At 40.6% G+C, this 23,835-nt stretch overlaps 4 protein-coding genes across 5 annotated transcripts; 3 read left to right on the plus strand and 1 right to left on the minus strand.

The window, feature by feature from the left end:
* Positions 1-4,078: 4,078 nt before the first annotated feature.
* On the plus strand, positions 4,079-6,891 carry LOC127776423 (dehydrodolichyl diphosphate synthase CPT3-like). 2 transcript variants are annotated; one of them, XM_052302782.1, is made up of 3 exons: positions 4,079-4,694; positions 5,556-5,632; positions 5,809-6,891. In XM_052302782.1, exons 2-3 carry the CDS (start codon positions 5,597-5,599, stop codon positions 6,670-6,672), a joined length of 900 nt encoding a protein of 299 aa, XP_052158742.1. In that variant the 5' UTR covers positions 4,079-4,694; positions 5,556-5,596; the 3' UTR covers positions 6,673-6,891. The 2 variants fall into 2 exon arrangements, with proteins under 2 accessions (XP_052158742.1, XP_052158741.1); XM_052302781.1 differs by lacking the exon at positions 4,079-4,694 and having other exon boundaries at positions 4,734-5,632.
* Positions 6,892-7,589: 698 nt separating this feature from the next.
* LOC127776422 (probable LRR receptor-like serine/threonine-protein kinase At1g56130) lies at positions 7,590-15,870 on the plus strand. Its single transcript, XM_052302780.1, has 17 exons — positions 7,590-7,915; positions 8,034-8,211; positions 8,301-8,372; positions 9,126-9,197; positions 10,481-10,552; positions 10,714-10,785; positions 10,873-10,944; positions 11,579-11,650; positions 11,756-11,818; positions 12,783-12,854; positions 13,103-13,168; positions 13,657-13,716; positions 13,809-13,850; positions 14,300-14,358; positions 14,545-14,909; positions 15,060-15,246; positions 15,338-15,870. The coding sequence occupies exons 1-17, from the start codon at positions 7,816-7,818 to the stop codon at positions 15,520-15,522; spliced, it is 1,809 nt and encodes a 602-aa protein (XP_052158740.1). The 5' UTR covers positions 7,590-7,815; the 3' UTR covers positions 15,523-15,870.
* A 614-nt stretch (positions 15,871-16,484) lies between these two features.
* LOC127775389 (proteasome subunit alpha type-4-2) lies at positions 16,485-17,695 on the plus strand. The gene has a single exon (XM_052301615.1). The coding sequence runs from the start codon at positions 16,590-16,592 to the stop codon at positions 17,340-17,342; it is 753 nt and encodes a 250-aa protein (XP_052157575.1). The 5' UTR covers positions 16,485-16,589; the 3' UTR covers positions 17,343-17,695.
* A 3,841-nt stretch (positions 17,696-21,536) lies between these two features.
* On the minus strand, positions 21,537-22,100 carry LOC127778060 (uncharacterized). Its single transcript, XM_052304703.1, has one exon. The coding sequence runs from the start codon at positions 22,061-22,063 to the stop codon at positions 21,716-21,718; it is 348 nt and encodes a 115-aa protein (XP_052160663.1). The 5' UTR covers positions 22,064-22,100; the 3' UTR covers positions 21,537-21,715.
* Between the last annotated feature and the right edge of the window lie 1,735 nt (positions 22,101-23,835).

Raw genomic sequence — 23,835 nt, forward strand, 5'->3', positions numbered from 1 at the left:
TAGTACTATGTAATTTGCAAATGTATTTTAGCTCAGCCCTATGCATAAGTATAAATAGGAGAAAACAGAGAATTAAACATATGATTTTGATATAATTTAAGTGTAAAACAGAATTGCAAAACATGTAAAAAAAACATAGAAATCAAATAAGAGAGATAGACTCGAAATAAAATTTCCAAGAGGTAAGAGCTTTTGCTAAATTTCCTTCAAAATCTTTGTAGGATTGTCTATCCCATACGAATTTCAAAGGATATGATATGATTCAATCAATTCATATAAATTTTTCCTATAGGCTTGAAAAATTTTAAAATTTTACGTTTTTCCTCCAAATCAAAGGGACACTTAGGCCTTGTTTACTTCCAAACAAAAATTTTCACCTTGTCACATTGGATGTTTGGACATATGTATGGAATATTAAATATAGACAAGAAAAAAACTAATTACGTAGATTGCGTGTAAATTGCGAGACGAATCTTTTAAGCTTAATTACGTCATGATTTGACAATGTAATGCTACATTAAATATTTGCTATGATGGATTAATTAGACTTAATAAATTCGTCTCGTAATTTATAGGCGAAATATGTAATTTATTTTATTATTAGACTACGTTTAATACTTCAAATATATGTCCATATATATATAATGTGATATGCCAAAATTTTTCGTCTTGCGAACTAAAGAGGGCCTTAGTGTCAACACGAAAAGAAACGTGTTCCAACCTCGACATACCAACCACCCAGAGATCACAAAATTATCGCCCAAAAGCAGCGGAGCACAAAATCGCTGGACGGAATCGTTTTCTTCCTTTTTAGAAAAGAGAGAAAACCGTTGGTTGCGCTCAACCCCACCACCCCCCTCTGGAAGAAACGAAAATCAAACCAACCATGGCGCGCACTGCCAACACGTCCACACCACTCTGGCCCCCCTGCAGGCTGCCGTACAACACCAACACCCAACACCGCTTGACTACTGCTGCTATGCTATACTACATGCTAGTACCCCAGGTGTTCCCCGGCCCGGGCCGCGCCGTTGACGACGAATCCTGCGTCGCCCGCTCGTTTTCCTGCGTTTTCCCCTCTCGTTTTGCTGCAGATCACGCCATTTTCCCCCCTCCCTCGCGCTGTCGCGCAGTCTCGGACTCTTGGTGCGTTGCGTGTGTGTGCGCGCGAAAGCGATCGCGGCGGTGGTAGTGGTGGCCGCACGCACGAGCAGCGTGACGCGCCGCGAGCGAGGCCGGTGACGCGCGCGGTGCCGCGGTGTGGTGTGCAAGGGGAAAGGGGCCAAGGGGAGGATTGGCCGTGTTCGATTGCTTTCTCGGCCTCGCTGAGCTCGGGCCGGCCTGGTTCCGGCAGCCCGATGCTTGCAGGATACCACCAGTTCCAAAATAAATTTATTTTTCACTCGTTTTATATCTACCAATACAAAATTAAAATAAATAGAATATCTCTACTTTGTAAAATCCCAATGTAACTGTTTCAGCACTTTATCTACTCCAAATACAATTATTCTCTATTTTTATAAACTCCGTTACAAAATAAACTTATTATGAGATGAATGGAGTATTCCTTGTGGTAAAGAAAAAGGTTAAACGTCTTTTTTTTTTCTTTTGTTGTAAAACGCGACTTGGAGTTTTGTACTAGTACACCACTGATCTGTTAAGACATTGCAATGTTGGAAGGAAGAAACTCCAAAACATTGATCGATGTCTCAAATGATATAGGGGCTGTTTACTTTGGTGTCATTTTCAACCATACCATTTTTTTGGGTAAAGTTGCTAAAAGAATAGTTACGTTTAGCTTGTTGTCAAATTTGATAAATACATAAGAAATCCTGCTAAAATTTTAGTAAGGTTTATTTTGGCTACAATTTGAACACCATATATTTACTACCGTACCATATGCTAAATTTCAATAGAGCATGGCGCACAAACAAAAGTGAAAACGAAAAATTAAAAGGTTAGGCGGACCCTTGTTTAGGCGGACGTACATACGACAGGGTATAGAACATCTGACATATACGAATGTGGTGGCAGGGGACAATCCTACTTAAGGAGGGAGATGAGCAATTAGTGTCTCTCAATTATTTCTGTCACTGCGAAAGAAGGACAGCAGATACTGTAGTAAATTCATGGGTCTTGTTTGGAGCCGGTTGATTGGCCCCCGTTTGTCAAGTGCAGTCAGGGAAGGTCTGTTGGTTGTTGCACTGAAAGGATGACACTCGTACTAGTAATCCTTAATTTTCATGGCATCATCCTCCGGTATGAATGCTGAACAGTTAACAGTGATGGATAGTATATCATCAATTCATCATTAGCTGTTGAGACCAAGACCCTGTAAAATCTTTAACTCGAAGTTGCCAAACAACTGTAAATCTTGGCTAACGCAAGTGAAAGTGGGCCTCGCGCTTAGCATGATCTGTATTTAAACTAATTAAGTATACTTAAACATGTCAAATAATTTTGTTTTAGTTAGGAGTCAGTTGGGCCGTCAGAGCCTGCAATGAGATGGGCATGGGCTGCGATGAGATGAGCCTGCAACGCTTTTGCAATATCTCACTCGAAAGATTTTTTTTCTTTATCTGTCACTCGATTTTCTCACTCAAATTTACAGTGTATTTTCTTGTACGTTATAGTGTAATTTATGAAATTTACATTGTAACTTTTGTAAGTTACAGTGTAATTTTTGAATCTTCGTATGTATATTTATATTGGTTTTGAAATTTATATTGGATTTGGTCTTTTTCTTGAAGATATGGTAATTTAGTGTCCATTATGGTGTTTCTTAGTTACTTTTATCTTTTACTGTGTCTATTGGCTTTTAATCCAAAGAATAAAAATCTGTGTGATATGATCATAAAAATCTTTCGAAAGATGCATAGGTACTCCCTGCCTGCAAATCCCTGTGTAAAAAGTTGAGTTTTAGGTGGCCCAATCCCCTTTCTTCCCCGCAATCGATCATCGGCCTTGGCTCGACGACGAGCCGGTGCAGCGGACAACCTGCCGCCGCCCGCCTCCTCCTCCTCCGGAGCCCTAAAAGGAAATCCAGCTCGAGGTGGTCGAATGAACCCAGCTTGGCGGCGTCGTGGAGACGCACCCAACCTGCTCCATGTAACTAGAATTTTGGATCCGAGTTTTACACACATGTAACTAGAATTTTTAAATCTTAGTAATGCATCGTGGGCCCCGCATGTCTAGATGGCTTAAAATTTGTACAAAGTTGCTTCTCCATATAATAAATCATCTCTGCAAAATTCAACTAAATTTGATAAGTTTTTATAATGTGAACGCGAGTTTAAAAATTTTGAGCCCAAGTTTTACATACATGTAATAAGAATTTTTTTTCTCTATAGTAACGTAGATGATCCATTTAGATATCCATGTATACCCCATTGATATAGTGGACTCATGATAAATTGACCCTATTAAACCATGGATCAATGAACTCACTTAAAACGGTTTAGGTTTGATCCATATCCTAACCATTTCCATCCCGAAAGGGAGAGAAGAGAGGAAAAGAGAGAGGATGCTGATTTGGCATGCTGACATGTGGGGCCCACGTGGGTCCTATTCTGACTCAGCCGCTACGTTAGGCAAAACCGGAGTCAAAACTGATGAAGGACCTCAAGTGAACGATTTTGTTAGTTGAGGGACGCTCGATATCTGGTTTTACGGTTAGAGGACGATTTTATAACTCGATGACAAGACTTGCCTTGTTTGGAAAACAGGGACTTATTCCAAGTCCCTGTCACATCGGATGTTTGGATACTAATTTGGAGTATTAAATATAGACTAATTACAAAACCAATACCATAACCTTGGACTAATTCGTGAGACGAATCTTTTGAGCCTAATTACGTCATGATTTGACAATGTGATGCTACAGTAAACTTTTTATAATTATAGATTAATTAGGCTTAAAAAATTCGTCTAGCGGATTAGCTCTTATTTATGAAATTAGTTTATTTTATTAGTCTATGTTTAATAGTCCAAATTAGCGTACAAACATCATGTGACAGGAAATAGAAAAGTTTTACCCCCTTCTAAACACAACCCTTGGAAAAGCTGAGTTTTAGGTGGCCCAATCCCCCTTCTTCCCCCGCAATCTCCCATCGGCCAAGCCCCGACGACGAGCCGGCGGACAACCCGCCGCCTCCTGAAAGGAAATCCAGCTCGAGGTGGTCGAACGAACCAAGCTTGGCGCCGGCGTCGCGGAGACGCACCCACCCAACCTGCTCCACACCCGCGGGGGGCTCTCCGCGACACCGCCCGTTTCGCCACTAGTATTTTTTACTAGTACTTTTCACTGGCGCGCGCGCGGGCGCGGGCGCGAGGCGAGGGAGTGGCGGTGGCGCGCCCGCGGGGCGAGCACCACCACCACCAGCAGCCACCAGGAGGCACACAAGTCGACATAAAAAAAGGAGACGTCAAGACCCAAACAAAGAGAATCTTCGCGACGGGGAGGCGAGGCGAGGCGCCTCGTGGTCGTGGCGCGCCGCGTCGCGGTCTTTCCCTTTCCCCCCTCCTCCGAGTCCTCCTCTTCCGTCGCGCTCGCTGGGGGTGGACTGGGGTGTTTGGCTGCGTGAGTGCGGAGCGGCGGCTATAAAGGGGGAAGAAAGAAACAGCGCCACCCCGATCTCCTACCTCTACCGCTGCTACTCACCACACCAGCCGCCGCCGCCTCCTGAGCCACGCAGGTGTGGATCTCTCTCTCTCTCTCATTCTCCGTGTGCTCCGCTTGCTCCTCCTCGGGGTTCTTGATTTGCTACCCGCGTTTGCTTGCTCACCATATGTTCGATGGAATACCTGTGAGGAGGTGCATGTGCTCAGGTTGGTTCTTTTTTTGGGGGCGCGGATCCGAGGGTGTGGCTGTGGTTTGGTTAATGCTAATCCAGCTGTTATTTGTGCTGGATTGATTGCTTACTTGTGCTTGCTATTACTAGTCGTTGTTAGAAGCTTCTGGCTAGAAATTCCTCCCTTTTTGTGAAAGGTTTCTTTAGCCTACAAGGGCATAGGGATTTCGATAGCTAAAAAGTGTGCTTATCTTGTTAATGAAAGAGAAGTGCAGGTGCTTTATTTGTTGTCTTGTGTTCCAAACTCTGGAAAAGTATGCTATTTTTGCCTTTATCCCATGAGTAGTACATCATCATAACTTCAGTTGATGGGAAATCTTCCCGATATACACACGTGGATTGGAGCCCCAACATCTGCATAGCTAGCCATCATCTTTGTCTCACTTTGTTAGGAAATTTAAGTGAAGTCAATCAAAATATAGTATGGTAAATCCAAAGGCTATACCTTTCAGTTTAACTATCAAATACTCCCTGCTAAAACTTTGCTAAATATAAAGAGTTTGATGTATTTTCCAGAGAACTTATATTAAATATCAATCATTTTTGGTATCCATTATTCTGAAATTAGTATTCCCTACAGGAAAACATGCTTAAAATAGATAGTAATCTATAGCATTTTAATGTATCCTGTTCTTATGGCAAACACTTGCTCCTTCTTTTTCTTGACCCGAGCAAGCAAATCTGAAAATTTTATTTCTTTTCCAGTTTGCAGGTCTGATACTGCTTGTTGGTCCCTCCCCATCAAAATGCTTAGCTCACTTATGTCTTACTCACCTTCAGTGGTATGTTTTAGATTCATATGCAGTGCTATATAGTTAAATCTCTTATGTAGAACAAGTATCCAGGTGGATGTATTATTAGTCATGTAAAGATAATCAAAGAGCTGTGACTTTTCCTTTGTGCTTACCTGTGTCATTCGCTGATATTCTTATACTTGAGTTTTACCTTTTTGGTTTAGGATTCAAAGACGGAGAACCCTGATGAGTTAATTGCGACTGGTGTTCTTGCTAGTCTGCAGAATTTCATACGCAAATGCATTGTAGCTGTCCTCTCGTATGGCCCAATGCCTAAGCATATTGCATTCATTATGGATGGTAACCGTAGATATGCTAAATTCAGGAGTATCCAGGAAGGCTCTGGTCACAGGGTGGGCTTCTCTGCTCTCATTGCCAGCCTACTCTACTGCTATGAAATGGGCGTGAAGTATATCACAGTGTATGCATTTAGCATTGATAATTTTAAGCGTGATCCGACTGAGGTGAAATCCTTGATGGAGTTAATGGAGGAAAAGATCAATGAACTGCTAGAAAACAGAAATGTCATCAACAAAGTTAACTGTAAGATCAACTTCTGGGGGAACTTGGACATGTTGAGTGAACCGGTGAGGGTAGCAGCTGAGAAACTGATGGCTAGCACTGCTGAAAACACGGGACTGGTCTTTTCTGTTTGCATGCCATACAACTCCACTTCTGAGATTGTCAATGCAGTCAATAAGGTCTGTGCAGAAAGGAGGGATATACTGCAGAGGGAGGATGCTGACAGTGTTGCGAATAATGGTGTGCATTCAGACATTTCAGTGCCAGATCTGGACCGCCATATGTACAGCGCTGGTTGCCCCGATCCTGACATTGTGATCCGGACCTCAGGCGAGACTCGCCTGAGCAATTTCCTTCTGTGGCAGACGACGTTCAGTCATTTGCAGAATCCAGACCCTCTTTGGCCGGAGTTCTCTTTCAAGCACCTTGTCTGGGCCATACTCCAGTACCAAAGAGTTCACCCTTATATTGAGCAAAGCAGAAATATGGCTAAGAAGCAGCTGTAACCACATCCTCCCTGGGAGGAGATAGAAACAATCATACAAGATATCTGTAGTTACACAATAATCTGTATTCTCCTTTGATATCTCCTGGAATGTGAAATATAAAAAAGGATAGCTATGCCATTGTAGGCAGGCCAAACATGTGTATGCTTGAGTTGGTCCAAATGTGTGAAATGTAATAACATTTGGTCTAAGCAAAGTGCCTTACTTTCCCTGAAGCAATTTTGTTCGCTGTGCAGATGTGCTAGCATATCCTTCTTGTTACAGTATGCATGCAAACAAACTGAGAACATTGTAAAGCTTAAAGCGTCCGTAAATTACCTAGTGCTTCTTCACACCTTTGAGTTATGCTTTAATCAATCAAACAAGTTGCCACAAAAACTGTTCACATTTTATCCGGGAAACTTTTGTGCTTCTCTGAATCAAAAGAATTTGTACTCCATTAATTCGAAAGATTTTGAACTATCATATTTCATTCTAAAAACTCCATATGGAATTGCTGACTTTGCTGTGTTAGGGCTTAATATGATTCTTTTCTTATATATTTAATTTTAGAAAAACATTTTATTTAGCAGTTTGAAAAGTTTGCGCAGATGAGTAGAAGTTAGAAATATGTACTCTCCCCATAAAAAAAAATAATCAAATCCTAACTATGTATATGAACATACATCGGTTATGTATTTGGACAACATGTATGTTTGTCTATATACACAACCAAGATTTGTTTTTTTTTTGGACGAAGGAAGTATAGTATATATCACACTCTTATTGTCTATACATTTTTTTTTGAATTGCATACTATTTTTATTTTTATTATTTTTGGGAAACGCATGCCCTTATTGCATATTTTAAAAAAAAAAACCATTTGGAACTGCTGTGTTCGAAGGGGAGGACTTTTCTCGTTGACAACAAGTTGGGAGGCAATTCTGGAAATAATGTCCACCGCGCCGCGTCTCACGCCGCCGCGCGGAGGAGCCCCCGCTCTCTCCGTCTCCGACGACCAAGCCCCTACTCCACACGAGGCCATGCCCACGACCTCGTCTCGCCGAACCCACGCGCGGTCAACCTCCCAAACCCCTCAAGTCTCCACTCTCCACCTCCTCCTCCCCCTCACCAAGTCAATCTCCACCCGACGCCGCCTTGCCCATGGCTTCTCCCGCCGCCCCCTTCGCCCTCCTCCTGCTGCTCGTCTCGCTCGCCATCGCCGCCGCTCAGCAGCTGCCGTCGCGGACCAACAGCTCTGACGGTACGGATTTTTTCTCACTCTCGCTCATGTGATGCCCTAATCGCGGCGAGTTGGCTAGCTCGAAGTCGTCGCGGATGTGTGTGTGTGTGGTGACCGAGTCTCTCTGTCGTCCCCGCAGCGGCCGCCCTGCACGCGGTGTTCAAGCAGTGGAAGCTGCAGGGCGATCCCGCGCCGCCGGCGTACGACCCGTGCGAGAAGCTCATCTGGCATAATTCGTCTGCAATGGAAGCGTCCATCAACTGCAGTTGCGCCCCGTCGACTCCCCCGCCGACCACCAAGTGCCGCATTACGCACCTGTGAGCACGCGCCCGCCCCCCTTGATTAGTTTCTGACGCCTCACTTTGTTGGGGGAAATGAAATGATGGGTGTTCTCTGGATGATGCAGGAACGTCACCGGCTTCAGAAACATCACCTTTATCCCAGAGGAACTCTTCAATTTGACGGAGCTGGTCTCTCTGTGAGTTCTGGAATTGGTCTCTTGTCTCTCTGATACTGTGGAACTGCCTAGTGTCTAACCATAGCGCAGATGCCACAATTAACCTGTTGTGTTAGGAACATGATTGCTATGGCTGGGATAAGTTCTGTAGTTTGCTAGTTGTTGTAATCATCACTCAGCAGCTTATTTTACGGTATCATAAGGAGTTACTGCCGATATATTAGTATTTACTGAAAAATATGTACAATTGACGTTGAGGAAGTGCCGTTGATGTCTTGGTGGAGTTGTGGGTACACGATTCCACCCACTGGGGTTCAAATCCTGGTATCCGCAAATACTAACATTATCTGAAAGACCGATGTTTTCATGCCTAATATGGACCCGTTAAAGCAAAATGTATGAAATAAATGGTGCTCTCAGAAGAATATATCCTGCATTGTTCTTACTCTTCGCTCTTTGCTTGCACTAGGTATATGCTTCATTCTGTGCAGACACTTGTTTCATTTGTATGGTTGTACCACATTCACTTTGATATTTCAGACCTTTCTTTTATATATATTCAGTTAACCCATGGTAATACTGGAATTTGTTAGATGGTAATCTTCTGTGTGTGCACACCTGCTAAAGTTTTTGTGTAACGCCCATGAATGCTTCAATATATTTTTAAACATCTGGCAGAAACCCGTATTCATTTATGAATACAATAATTGTTAGTGCCATAAGGAATCTTAGTACATTTTATAAATTACTTCTCTTTTCTTTCTGTTTCTGCAGGGATTTGAGTAACAATAACTTGAGTGGTCCAATAACCCCAAATATTGCCAATCTCACCAAACTGGAAATATGGTGATTATGAAGCTTCTCCATTCCTTTCAGTTGACTGATTTAGTTGGAAATTTGGTTTAGCACCTAATTGAGTACATTTCCTTGTAACTGTCATTAAAGAACAGATAAATTTACAACTCATCTTACAGAATGCCTTGGGACACTGTAATTTGTCTTGACAGAAATGGAGCCCTGCAATATTGCCTAATGCTGACATATTTGATGGTAGAATACTGGAAGTAGTATCTATGACCCTCTGCGTGTTACTTGGACAGGCATCCTTGGGGGACCTTGACCTTCCTTTTTCTGAACATGAATGATTTAGTCCTACACAAGGACCATAACCATTATACCAGTATTTCCCTATTCCTAATAAAGTACTTAGCCTCTAAACAGATTATGATATCTGTAACTGAAGCTCATCCTAATAAGTTTGTCTTAACCATCTGCCTCTAATTTTATCTAGTACTACCTCCGTCCCAAAAAGAGTTCACTTTGTGTACCTCTGTCCCAAATAGAGTTCACTTTTATACATAAGTGAGCTCTTTTTGGGATGGAGGTAGTAACAAAGTGTTTCGATCCTTTTACTTGATTTAGCCACATTACTATGACCCTAACATGTGTCCATAGAAATGCACGGATTTTAGGGTAAAATCTATCACTCAACCATTGCCCGAGTCTAGGAATCAACCTCAACTATGAAAACGAGCATTTACACCTCACCGCTATCAAAATAGATCAAATACCCCCTAAGGGCAATCCAAACTTGTTTTACTGGTGCTTTTTGTAAAGTCAGCATCCAAATCATCTATTTTTCATTGAATGGCACCTAGTTAGTAAGAGAGGTACCAAAAGCTGTTGTGATGTCAGTTAAAAGAAAAACAAACTTGACCAGGTTGGATTACCCTTAGCGATTATTTTGACCTGTTTTGGTAGTTGAGGGGTATAAAATTCCTAGTTTTATAGTTGAGGGCTGATTTATATACCTGAGCTATAATTGTTGCTTTTTTTTTGTGTGTGTGTGCGCGCGATCTATCAGTTTAAGCAACACAACATAAGTTGATGACCTTTGTCCCTTTTTTGCTAAATTACTTCTTTACCAATCAGCTTGTTTGTAGTTGGTGGTTTAACTGAAGGTGTTGAAACTAGTAATTGGTATGTTCTGCATGTTTGCATCATATGCATAATTTAAAAGAATCCTATGGAAAGAATCAGTTGGTGCTCAAGTTATCTCAATTTCAAATTACTTGCTGTCAAATATTTCGGATCTTTCTGAGCTGATTGAATGCTCTCCACTTAGCTAGGCACTTTAACAACAACCAACTCAGGGGGCCTTTTCCTAATGGATCTTCAAGTTTAAGAAATCTACAATCCCTGTAAGCATACCTCATTTCTCTCTTTAGCTCCATCATGCGCAAAGTTTAAAAACATTTTATTTTTTGCAGCCCGTATTGTTAGTGGAATCAGATTGGAGATGAATCGATTAAATAGGGTCCTGTTGAAAAAAGAAACAATCTAATCTTTTAGGTACTTGCAGGTGGATGTTTGATAATAACATTGATGGCAAAGTTCCAGAATTTATTGCAGACTTTACAAATCTTAAAGACTTGTACGTATAAGCACTTGATATGCTTTTCTATTAGTTACAACTCTTTTTTTTCCCTCTACAATCTTGCTAATGCTGTTGCTTTGCTAGGAGAATATACGGGATGAAGCTTCGAGGACCTATTCCAAACAAATTTTCTAATATGGCCAATTTAACATATCTGTAAGTCACTCTAATGGTTTATATTTACCAGTGAAAAGGGTAGAAATTGGATGTGTACACGCGCGCGTAGGCGCACCAAAGAGCACAAACTACCCCGCCCCAGGATTTTACAAGGCCAAGTGACTGCAGATTTCTTACCTGTTCCAGAAATACAGTTATGAAATAACCTGTTTTGAGTCTTACAAGTCTAAACCCATTAATCACCGATTTGCTGTCCTAATTCTCCACTAATTACCTCAAAAGCTCACTGATTAATTGCCCTAAATTTGACTAATTACCTCCATGTTTTGAAGGAATAATTGCAGCTTATTATTGGAAGTGGTATATACTATACTTCCGTCCCAAAATATTAGCAACCGGCTATTAATATGGACAAATGCTTATCCAGATTCATAGCCAAAAATTGCTATATTTGGGGATGGAGGTAGTAACTAATTTTTCATTATTACAATTGGGATATGTTTTAGGTTTTTGTGTTATCATTCTATCGAGTAAAGGTACTGTGGAAGAAGTTGAAGTGATATTGTATTTGATCTTAGCCTTTTTACCTGGAGAAACTTCATATCTGCCATAATCAGGAATACCAAGCTACGATCTGATTTTATTATTACATATTAACTACCTCTCATTACAGGATGATCGGTGACCTTGATGGTGATAATTTTCCTTTTGATTTCATAGGTGATTGGGCAAATATTTCGGTATTGTACGTTGCCAGTGGTTCACTCCTTATTTCGTTTCATTGAGCTAATTGTTTTATGGATGTTGGTTAATACAAATTCTCGGAACATGGTTTGTTTTAATTAAGCAGATCTCTGAGGAAATGTGGACTCTTTGGAGAGCTTCATCGTCCTCTGCCGAATGTAACATACCTGTAGGTTTCTAAAACTCTTTCTCAAGGACTATATTTTTGTTTTCTTATGCTCAATGTCAATAGTCTCCATCTGGGGAGTGCAAACCTTGTTTATGTCGGATGGGGGACCATTTTTGTGGGCTTTGCTGCTGATGAGGTAATGTTGCTTATTAGCAAAAAGAGGAATGAAGGGAGAGAGATAGTGGGAGACGGAAAGTGCTTGATCTCAGAACCATCAGGGACTCATCTTCTAAAAGATATTTGCAAAAAAAAAATCAAATCAAATCTTATATTAATCACATCATAACCACAAGACAAGAGGGGAACCACTTCAAATGGAATCTCTAGAACTCGAACACCTACGATTTAACTTGGTGCAGCAGCTGGTGGTGTGGTTGCTGTTGCTCGGGCTGGTATACTTACCCTAGATAATACTCGAAATGGTACACACTAAAGTTTGGGATAGTAATTCTACGTACTCGTTGATATGCTTGGGACTTGGAAGATGTGGGCACATGAGGCAGAACCGGCTTGCTTACCCTGGTTACCATCGTCAATATTGTGACAACTGATCAATGAGTTGAGAGAGATGGAGAGGGGTAAGACTATAAGAGTGAGGTGTATGCTAAATGTGCTTTTCAAAAGTCAGTCACTATGATTTCAGCATCAATGGTAGCAAAAACCACAACCAAAACCATGGTAGGGCTTATCTGCTCTGGTAAATATGGAATTCGGACTTCTCCTTTGATATAGCCAATTAACCTTGCAGGCAGAACCTTTTAGTTGTGCCCTGAGCTTCGCTATTAAATTTCTCTGCAGAAGCTACCTCTACGACTATTTGATTTTGTTATTGTTAAAAAAAATACAATAAAAGTAAACTCTATATTTTGATAAATTTCTCCATTGCCATGAATTTGAACACTGAAATTGTTACATTTTCTTTTTGTAATGATTCTCTCTCTCTCAATTTGCCTTATCTTTACAGAGATTTGAGGTCAAACAACTTAACAGGACCAATTAAGCAAGTGCTTCAGGATAATAGGAGAGTACAACACCTGTAAGTTGGATTCTTTTGAGAAATATGATTGCTTAATACAAAATTTAATTAAGATAAGATAGTTGCGTTAGGGAACTTGGTAGTTGGTACAGTTTAAGGTAATAAAACGTTGTGCATCTTACTGAGTTGCTCAACAGCTTTTAGTTACCCATAAGCATATTCGATGTAGCTTGCGGTTTGACCTCACAGACAGCAGACTTAAAAGTTGAAGGATGTTTACCCTGCCTTGATGAATTTTTATTTGTTAGTTATGTAGGTGAAAACAAGTTCGACGGATCTCTGCCTCCTCAAATGCCTCCATCACTACTTGCTTTGTAAGTCCGCTGTTTTCATGTGCTGATTGAAGTGTAGCAAAGAGCATTTTGTAATGTGAACTTCATCTTCATGGATGGAAAACAACTGGCATAGTTTATCCAACTGGGCAACTATACTAGATATTATATTTGTATCAGCTACTGCTGCAATGCGATCCTTACTAAAATATTTTGTACTCACTGCCAAGGACCATAAGTGTTGCATGGATTTTCTTTGATTATTGAATGAGAAAGAGTAACATAAAAATCATTTCCTTGTCAGCCAATCCTTTTTTCTCCCAAGTTGATAAGAGGATTTAACAGAAGGCATAGTTAGGTGCAACTTGTTTGTCATTTTTTATTTCCCCTGATATACGAGCTTAAGTTCAGCATGCTAATAGTGGCTGTTTGTCAGTGTGTCATATTTTGAAGGAGTATCTGTATTTTTCCGTAGTGCAATCTGATCTTAAACCTGTCTAACAGTTCTCTTTTTTCAATGAACACTACAGGGATGTTACATATAATCCTTTGCTCAATGGAAGTCTTTCTAACATTTTTTCTGATGGAAGGTATGCCATTTCTACTTGTATTAAGCACTAGAACTCAACTGACTGTTACAGTGGCTTCACTCATTCTTTTTGCACATCTCTTTGATGCACAGAAATTATATTGGAACCTCAATTGTAAGCGGATCAAATCACGGGTAATCAACACTTCCAATGATTTCTGATTGTGCTGTCAAACAAACTCAAATTAATAGTCTTCCCTCGTTGAACAATTAATAATCCATATGCTCCTATAATTGCTATCTTTCTTACTATTGTTAAGAGAAATAAAAAATAAGTTCAACTTGTTAAGGACAATCTAAGACTGGAGTTGTCTAATGTTTTGCTATGCAATTCAATAGACCAAAAAGTACAGTTTATTTTTATGTTAATTGGATAATTAGTGCTAGAGGATTGGGAAAGAAAAGTAAATTCTTAACAAAATGGGAAACTTCGGTTGTCTGGTAGCATCAGCACCTGGTGGTAGCCTTGGTAATTTGGAATGTACAAGATTACCTTTTAGTAGCAGTAGAGCTTACTAATTTAGTGTTTTGATTATTTTAGATAGCATGCAACATGTTGTTTACTATGCTCTATTATCATGCAGTGAAGAAGTTTCTCTCCTCAACTGCCTCGACATGAAAGAATGCAACCAAACAGTTAATAGTACGTTTTCAAAAACTTTTACCATTTGCCATATAAACATGCTTTTGTTTCTCAGTGCAGCATTTAACATTTTGGTATAAAATATCCTGGTGTTTATAGGATTGTTGGAGTTATGTTAATGTTTCTAAAGTCGTGCTTAGATCTTCTCAGTTTATTTCAGAATCTTATTAATCATCATAAATACAGATACTGTACCCTTCGCTGTAAACTGTGGGGGCAAGGAATATACTTCAGACCTGTTGCAAACTGTGTTTCATGATGACTCTACTGATCTTCGATCAGCAGGCTTTCATATTGACAGTAGTAATTCATGGGTTGTCAGTCATGTGGGCGCTGATCCTTTCAGTAACTCTACTGGTATTGTAAATACAACTAAAAATATTAGTGGAACAGACATGCTTGAGCTCTACAGAACGGCAAGAACATCAACTGGTTCCTTATGGTACTATGTGGTTGGCTTGACTAGTGGGAGATATACAGTTCAACTCTTCTTTGCAGAGATAGTTATAGAAAGTGAATCGGGAAGGCGTTTATTTAACATCGACATTCAGGTCTGATATCTCTCTCTCTCTCTCTCTCTCTCTCTCTCTCTCTCTCTCTCTCTCTCTCTTCAAGTTTCAATCTTGAACTTGAAGCAAACAAATGTTTTAAACACATCCAGACCATGCGAGCAAAAAAGATAAAAAATAAGTGTCCTGCAGGATCAGAATATCAGGGCAGATTTTGACATTTTCAAGGAAGCGGGGGGTTTCAACAAATCCACTAACATAAATTATACAGCGAACGTCACCACCTCAGTGTTGAAAATACATCTCTATTGGAATGGACGAGGCACGTGCTGTATTCCACGCAATGGAACTTATGGTCCTTTGATCTCAGCTATAAGAGGTAAATTACCATGCATGTACTACTTTTCTTGATATCTTTTTCTTCTTATCAGATAAACATTGACTGACAAGGAAATGCTATATTTTCTCAGTATTTCCTTACACGGAGGCGCAAGCCAGCCCCCCTCCTGCGCCGCATACATCAAGGCGGGATGAAAAGCGAAGAGGAGTGGTTGCAGGAATTGCTGCTCTTTCCATAGCTGCTGCGGTGATATCTTCGTCAGTTGTCTACCTCTGGTGGAAATGGGTTTCACTTGTGAAGCATCGGAAAGCATGAGAGATGTTCAGATGTGCATATACGTACAAAGCTGGTTGTTTTTGTTCCTTGTCTTCTTGGCATGTTGATGAGCCTGTCTGTATTGTATGGGCGTTGAGCTGGGTTTACATGAGCCTGTACAGGAAAGCAACAATATTGATGTACATTTGGTTTGTGGTCAGGATCTTTGGCCTATAGTTTTTTTGCTATACCAGACTACCATCATTCATAACCAGGGCGTAACCTCAAGTTTTTTTTTCTGAAAGTTTTGTACATGTTATCTGTATCAAATTTGTAAAGCTTTTTTGCACTCGTATCAGTGTGTCAATTGACACCCAAGATCATTTGTTTAGGAAAATTGCGTGTTAACACCCATGTTTAAGTTTTTATGATTTAATGCGCATGTTTTGCAACTCCTTGCTTGTTGCTACCTAGTACTTCCAGTTGCGAGGATTCAATGTAGACTTCTAGAGTCAAATATTAGATAACTTCGCATTTTTATAAGTGTTATTTATTAAATTTTCATTTTTATTATATGCTTTTGAAAATAAAAAGGCTGTGGTTCACATGGCCCATGTTTCATCGTTTGGTTGTCTTATCAACTGTAGCTAAAATTTAAATTTTAAAACTTAATTATAGAGTTAAGTTTAAGTTTTTTTTTCATTGTAGTTTTATTTTCTCACATTGATTTTTAAATCGTTAAGAAAAGTTTTGCACATTATTTTTTTATTGCTTAATTCATTTTTTATGGCTTATTAGCCATAGATAAAACAATCAAAACCACAGGACACAAGTATTGTTTACAATGCTATTTTTCTTCGTTGGCAATATGAGAACTTTTGAATTTGGGATGAGTTCACCCGTAACATAAGCCCCCTTCAATTCGGATGTACAATTTGTTTCCATGACAAATTAAAATCAAATCCAGCCCATAAGGCCTTTTCTCTTTTCTTTTCTTGTCTTACAAGTAGGTCTCTCTCCTTAACCTCACCCGATTCACACCTCTCCCCTCACTTCTCCCCCCTCAAATCCCCAAATCTAACCGGAGAAAACCCCAATCTCTCGCCGCCGCCGCCGCCGCCGCCGCGATGTCTCGCCGGTACGACAGCCGCACGACGATCTTCTCGCCGGAGGGGCGTCTCTACCAGGTGGAGTACGCGATGGAGGCGATCGGGAACGCCGGGTCGGCCCTCGGCGTGCTGGCGGCCGACGGCGTGGTCCTCGTCGGCGAGAAGAAGGTCACCTCCAAGCTCCTCCAGACCTCGCGCTCCGCCGAGAAGATGTACAAGATCGACTCCCACCTCGCCTGCGCCGTCGCCGGGATCATGTCCGACGCCAACATCCTCCTCAACACCGCCCGCCTCCACGCCCAGCGCTACGCCCTCTCCTACCAGGAGCCCATCCCCGTCGAGCAGCTCGTCCAGTCGCTCTGCGACACCAAGCAGGGGTACACCCAGTTCGGCGGCCTCCGCCCCTTCGGCGTCTCCTTCCTCTTCGCCGGCTGGGACAAGCACCATGGCTTCCAGCTCTACATGAGCGATCCCTCCGGCAACTACAGCGGCTGGAAGGCCGCCGCCGTCGGGGCCAACAGCCAGGCGGCGCAGTCCATGCTCAAGCAGGACTACCGCGACGGCCTGACCCGGGAGGAGGCCGTAGCCCTCGCCCTCAAGGTCCTGAGCAAGACCATGGATTCGACCAGCTTGACCGCCGAGAAGCTGGAGCTCGCCGAGGTGTTCCTGCAGCCAGGCACCGGGGAGGTGCAGTACCAGGTGTGCTCCCCTGAGGCGATGGGGAAGCTGCTCACCAAGGCCGGCCTCTCGCAGCCGGCGCCTGAGGCTTGATGTGTTGGTTTGCTGTGCCTTGTGATGCCTGCTACTCTTAGATGGTTTTATCATTATTATGCTTCTGTTGTCTAAACCAAACTATCTGATAATCATGTGTTTTAATTTTATGTTGGACATGCTTGGGCGGTCGATGCTTTATCTATGACAGTGAATTCCCTTAAGTTTGTTCAATTTTGCGATTTCTGTATGCCTTGCTTGATTGTTATTGTGGTAAGGGAGATAGGTACTATGAAAAACAAGGGTGTAGGGTAAAGGGTAAAATCGTTTGAGATCTATGCATGTGATTATATTGTCATTGAATGTGTTTAGTGAATCAATTCAAACTGTAAGGTGATTCTGTTGTTTCAAAAGACCTAGAATTCCTATGGCTACATAGTTCAGCTTCTTAGATGTTTTTAATATTTCTATTCACCATGTACCTTGCCTATGGGAATGTCAGTAATTATGTATGGAATATGGTTTAAGACTGTAGGTTAAAATCTTTATCTGTGGCCACCATAGGTCTCTTTGCTCATGGGCAATTCAACTTAACAATAACAACAGTCATTAGCCAACAACAAAAGATGGTGGTATTACAAAGGGGGGCTGTATTAGACAGTAATAAGACAGACTTACCCCCAACAGCAAGAGACGAACCTTTGGGCCAACTATGAACTTGAGGGGATACTATGGATGATTTGTTACTTTATCTTGTACCTGTGCCTGAATTTTCTTGATTTCACATTGGTTTAGTTGGTTTTATGCTCTTTCTAATAATTTGGGAACAAAATGTGATACTCTAGTAAGCTGCATCCTTGACTATGATAAATCTGTGTTAGACTTATTCAAACAATGAATCTGATCTGGTGTTCAGTACTTTAATTTTTTCCCAGTATGATATGGGTTCTACGCTAACAAAGAATTAAAGATCTATCTGTTCCGGGATATCTATGTTTTAAGCCCCCTTTAGCTTTAGTGCTATTATTAACGTAGGAAGATCGGCGTTTTAAGGGCTCATTCGGAATGCAGGATTGAAAAAACATAGGAATAGGAAAAATATAGGAATAGGATAGGAATGCAAGTGTAAAACAGAGGATTTGAAAACATAGGAATTTCATGTGAATAGGTGTGGATGGAGTAAAGGAAAAACATAGGAATCTTTAGAAGAAAATAGGTGCACTATTACAAAATTATCACATACTACTAGTGAATTAAACAACATTAATCAACCTAATAATGTGCTTTAGTTGCTTGATGGCATGATTTGCCTCGTTCCCACGCGAAGGGAGAGAAAAAAGAGGTCAGCATGGACGTTTTTCTTCCTGTGATCTTCCAGTGATATGGCTAGTGCAGGAAATTTCCCTATGTATTTCCTACGATCGTTTTCCTGTGATCTGAATGACGCCACAGTAAAGCAATCCATAGGAACCCAAATCCTTCATTTCCTGTGTTTCTCCTCCATTCCGAATAAACCCTAACTGTGTTCATGATTGATTCATTAAATTTGCGAGCAACTCAATCCTGTGAAACCATACTTGAACTAGTACTAAGATGTCTAGGATTCTCTTTTTGAAACTGCCCGAGGAGCATTGTACTTCTTTGAAGTGGCATTGAAAGGTGTTTCTGCGGAACAATAGTTTTTCAACTAAGATGTAAATATAGTTGTGTTTTTTTTTCTTGACATGATTGATAGGATGATGCTTTATACTTATTCTGATTGTACTTTGAGATACTAACACCAAGGTGCAGTTTTGTCCATGGTTGTGACTGATGTTTCATGTACCATGCATGCTTGTTCTGCTACACTGCTTATGATTTGGTCACCAAAATAAAATTACAATCTCCAAAATAAAATTGCAGTGATGCACCAAACTGCAACTTTATTTTGGAGATTGTAATTTTGGCATACAAATATCCTGCTTGTGTGCAACTATTATTTGATTAATTTGGTGAAACTTGATCTGTTGAACATAGGAATCCTGCCGTCCTAATGTAGCCAGTTAACAGCCAAGAAGTAGAAATTTGACTGTATGATCGATTGCTATTAAGGTTTTTGATCAGCACATTTTATACTTTTTCCCTTTTTAAAATTTGTGCATTTGTAGTTAACTCACCTTCTATGTTATGGTTTCCTCCTTGTAACCTTGCTTTGTTCCTCGGGGGCAAATGATGAGAGCAGTCTCGTTCTCCACTCGCTTTGTCTTTTGGCGTGCTGGGAGAAGTTTTCGGTTTCATTTGTTCAGGAATTTCGTTAGCCTGAAAATGCAGGTGTATGGAAAGAGCTTTGGAGCCTTTGGTTAGAAGCTGTGAAGTCGGTTGTATTCCATGGCGTTTTCTGTTATGTTGATTTGTGGCATGTGTCTAAGGGTCTGATTGGGGTTTTTAATTCATTTTTTGGATTCTACAACTACATCTTCTTAAAATCTGGAAAAAAAACTGACTGTTTTGGACGAAAAACTGCAGCTGTCAGAAGCTTCCTCAAACATGCCCTAAACTCAAAATCAAATCCTGAGTTACTACCTTAGGGCAACCACAATGTATGAAAAAAGTGACCTTAAGGTAATGATTGCACTTGTAAAGTGAGCTATATACATTGTGGAAAGTAGCATTAGTTTAGGGTGCACCTTATGTTTAAGGTCTACCACAAGAAAAAGAAAATATTTTTTCTCTCTCATTCACTTCATGAACAAGAGATGAAACAATTATTTTTCCATTCTATGTGGGCCCATCTTGTGGCTAAATTCTAACCATAGCATTGTGGGTATGGCTTTAACAATGACTCACCATTCATAGGGCCCACCTTAAAGTTACACTACACCACAAACATTGAGGATGCCCTTACAAAATCCAGCCGAGAAACACTTCATCAGACTTGTGATCATGCCCGGTGCGGTATGAATCAGAAATTTGTCCATCTAGTCCATGATGCGATGGCAATTTGCAGCCTCTCCTGCTCCAAACCTCCAGGATTTCGTTACGAGAAGCAAGCACAAATGGCACTACTCCGAGGACGTTTTCAAACGCGCTTGGAAGTTGCAACGCAGCTGCGCCAACCAATCGACGCAACCACCTCCCAGAAGGCCACAAGTGATACTCCGCCGCGCGTCAACACGGCCCCACATGACATTTTTGTTCTTCGTTTACTTCTTTTTTTGTTTCGAATTTGTTCCAAGTTTGTTTTTAGGGGAAGTTTTGGTATCGAAAAAATTATACGCACAAAAGCTTGTATGTATAATTTTTTTTATTATAAAATTATCATGTACAAAGTTTCTATTTATAATTTTTTTTCTGGATAAAAAATATGTAAGGCGAGAAAGACACGAGAAGAAAAAAAAAAGGCAGAACATGGCTATTATGGTATACACGGTCTATTTTCGAGTCCAACTTTAGTAACTGAGTTTTTATTCATTAGGTTTAAGTTCATATGAAACAAAAGAATCTATGAAACACAAGGAAGATGCACGTAAGCCCGTTCTTTCTTTATTACTCCCTCCGTCCCAAGAAATCTAGACTAGTACTAGGATAGAACACATCTTAGTACAATAAATCTGAACAGAATGTATTACATTATAGCACTAGGTTTAGTTTTTTTTGGACGAAGGGAGTAAGACGTAGATTCTACCATTGATTTCTGTGAATACCTTTTTAAATAATTAAACAATATATTTCGTGCAAAAATCTTCTATATAAAAGTTATTTTAAAATATCAAATAAATTTAATTTTATTTTTATAATAACTAAAAGTTAAATAATCATATATCAATGATTTTCTCGTTTTACATAAGCTAACTTGCTCTTCTTTCAACTGGACCGTAGTTGCGCTTGCACGCCGCAGCGATGCGGGTATGAGACCTCCCCAAGAAGACGGGAAAGTACAATCCTAACAGGAAAGAACGAAAGCGAAGGTACGATGGGCCGCATGACGTAGAATTCGTGTGGACGTTTTCTCCGTGCTCCTCACGAAGTCACGATTCAGGAACACTGTCGTATATATATATAATAATAATTACTCTATCCATTCTAAAATATAAAAAATTCTACATATTTTTTAAAATGTGCAGGAATCTTTACATTTTAGAAAAGAAGGTAGTTGTCTATGCTTGGCCCGTTTTCTTCGCACCAAAGGATAAATAAATATAATATGGCCACAGCAATTTAAGTTTGTTTAGGTAGAACTGAATAGATAAATTTAAATAAACATGGCACTTGAAAGCTACAGTACAATAACAGGTGACTTGAAAGTTGAAACTTGATGAGAAAGTATAATATGGCTAGTCGGCTATATTTAAGCAATATCTAGTAGAGACAAAATTAAGTGCGATTTCAGAGTATGAATGAAAGTACTGCACAGTACATTCAGAACTAGTACTGTCCCCAAACCCAAAGCTGGGCTAGAGACCTCCAATCAGGTAGCTGCGGAGCGTGGTCGCGATGGTGGCAGCGGTGGCAGCAAGAACGGGGAACTGGCCGGCGGCGAGCGACAGCACGGCGAACGCGGCGCCGAGCAGCCACAGGAGGAAGGCGGCGACGAGGACGCACGGCTCGGCGCCCTGGACGGCGGCCGCGCCTGCAGTGAGCAGGTGCACGAGGATAACGACGGCGAGTAACATGAACACGCGGCTGGAGTCGAGGAGGAGCAGCCGGCGGCGGTGGTGGTGGCCGACGCCGACGGCGAGGGCTTGGCGGCGGCCCTGCAGCTGGTTGCCGCGCAGGAGGTAATGGATCACCCGATCCGCCATTGCAGCCGCAGGCAGCTTGTGTGTTGTAGCTTGACAGTGTTCGTTGTTCGGTGTGCGTTGAGCTGCTCCCTCTCCCTTGTATTTATACGGAGCAGGTTAAATGGGACCAGGGGAATCACCGGCATTTCGCGCGTGTCTCTCGAACCTCACAAAAGATCAGGATCGGTCAGCGATGTGGCCTTCTGTCCATTTAACTGTTGGACAGTGGACTCGGGAAAGGAGATCACCTGACGTCGACTTCCTCACGAACCCGACCCACTGATGTGGACTTCGCACGAACCTGTCCATTCTATGCCTCTCTTTGATCTAAGGGATATTTTTTTAAGTCCTCCCTCAAATAGCTCAAATAGTCCAAAAAGATCCAAAAAGATCCAAAATGATGAGCTATTTAAGAGCTATTTAGAAATAACCCACCCAAAAAAACTATCCCACTCAAGGTGTGCTAATTGGGGCTATTTCGGGTGGTGTCCACTGAAAAAGTGTCTTTTCTCTCTATCTCCCTCCATAGGAAGGTACATAAAGGTCAAATAGCTCTCAAAATAACCCTTGGATCCAAACAACTTAGGGCTATTTTTTGAAGAGTTATTTCGTTGTGCTAAAAAATAGCTCTCAAAATAACTCTTTGCCAGTTCTCCAAACAGGGCCTATATTTAGGCCGAGTTTAGTTCCAAACTTTTTCTTCAAACTTTCAACTTTTCCACAACATCAAAACTTTCCTACACACACAAATTTCTAACTTTTTTTATCACATCGTTCCAATTTCAACCAAACTTTTATTTTTGGCGTGAATTAAACACACCCTTAGAAAAAAAAACACATCAAAAATTGATAAAACCTCATACCAAACATATATTAGGAGCAGTTTAGGCCTGTTTAGTTGGCAAAAATTTTTGGCCTTGCGTGTCACATCGAATATGTGGACACATATTTGAAGTATTAAACATTGTCTAATAACAAAACAAATTACAGATTCCGCTTGAAAACCGCGAGACAAATTTATTAAATCTAATTAATCCATCATTAACAAATATTTACTGTAGCACCACATTGTCAAATCATGGTACAATTAAGCTTAAAAAGATTCGATTCGCAATTTACACGTAATATGTGTAAATGGTTTTTTTTTCTACATTTAGTACTTCATGCATGTGCCAAAAATTCAATGTGACAGCGTGAAAAGTTTTTGCGTGAGAATTGAACATGGCCTTCTCTCATCGAAAAAAAATAACGAACGGAAAAAGAATTGATGAGGTTTATTGAAAATTTGAAACATGATGATCCAGAAATTTGGTGAGATTCATTAAAACATCATGACGCCGGCTTATTGATTTGTTAGAGGAACAATAAGATAGAGGCAATTGCTGTAAATCTGTGTTACACTAGCCTTCAAGTCCGTATTAGTCCATTATATATATGCTGAGCAGACCCACGTTTTTATAGTATTTTACTTATATAATATTGTTAACGTTTCATTTGAAAGGGTTAAGTTGAAGGTGTTGATATTGTTAGAGTGAATCGAGTATATAAACTAGATCAAACCCATCTAAACTCTTCACCTAGAACTACTCCTACCAAATGAACACTTGGGCTTAGTTGAAAACTTGAAATATACTAAGCCTGTGTTCCTCCCTCAGTTTTTTCAACTCACCTCTCTCGTTTTCCACGCGCACGTTTTTTCAAACTGTTTTAAAAAATTCTATATGAAAATTATTTTAAAAAAATTATATTAATCTATTTTTTAAAAATAAATAATTAATACTTAATTAATATGC

Source organism: Oryza glaberrima, chromosome 6 (genome assembly GCF_000147395.1).
Source record: "Oryza glaberrima chromosome 6, OglaRS2, whole genome shotgun sequence".
NCBI classification, from domain to species: domain Eukaryota; kingdom Viridiplantae; phylum Streptophyta; class Magnoliopsida; order Poales; family Poaceae; genus Oryza; species Oryza glaberrima.

Bases quoted from the DNA above. Each gene is read 5' to 3' on its own strand.
- LOC127776423 (XM_052302781.1), top strand. From the start codon at position 5,471: ATGTATCCTGTTCTTATGGCAAACACTTGCTCCTTCTTTTTCTTGACC. The intron at 5,633-5,808 runs GTATGTTTTAGA...TTTTTGGTTTAG, and splicing joins TGTCTTACTCACCTTCAGTG to GATTCAAAGACGGAGAACCC.
- LOC127776422 (XM_052302780.1), top strand. From the start codon at position 7,816: ATGGCTTCTCCCGCCGCCCCCTTCGCCCTCCTCCTGCTGCTCGTCTCG. The intron at 10,945-11,578 runs GTAAGTCACTCT...CTCTCATTACAG, and splicing joins ATGGCCAATTTAACATATCT to GATGATCGGTGACCTTGATG. The intron at 12,855-13,102 runs GTAAGTTGGATT...TTTATTTGTTAG, and splicing joins AATAGGAGAGTACAACACCT to TTATGTAGGTGAAAACAAGT.
- LOC127775389 (XM_052301615.1), top strand. From the start codon at position 16,590: ATGTCTCGCCGGTACGACAGCCGCACGACGATCTTCTCGCCGGAGGGG.
- LOC127778060 (XM_052304703.1), bottom strand. From the start codon at position 22,063: ATGGCGGATCGGGTGATCCATTACCTCCTGCGCGGCAACCAGCTGCAG.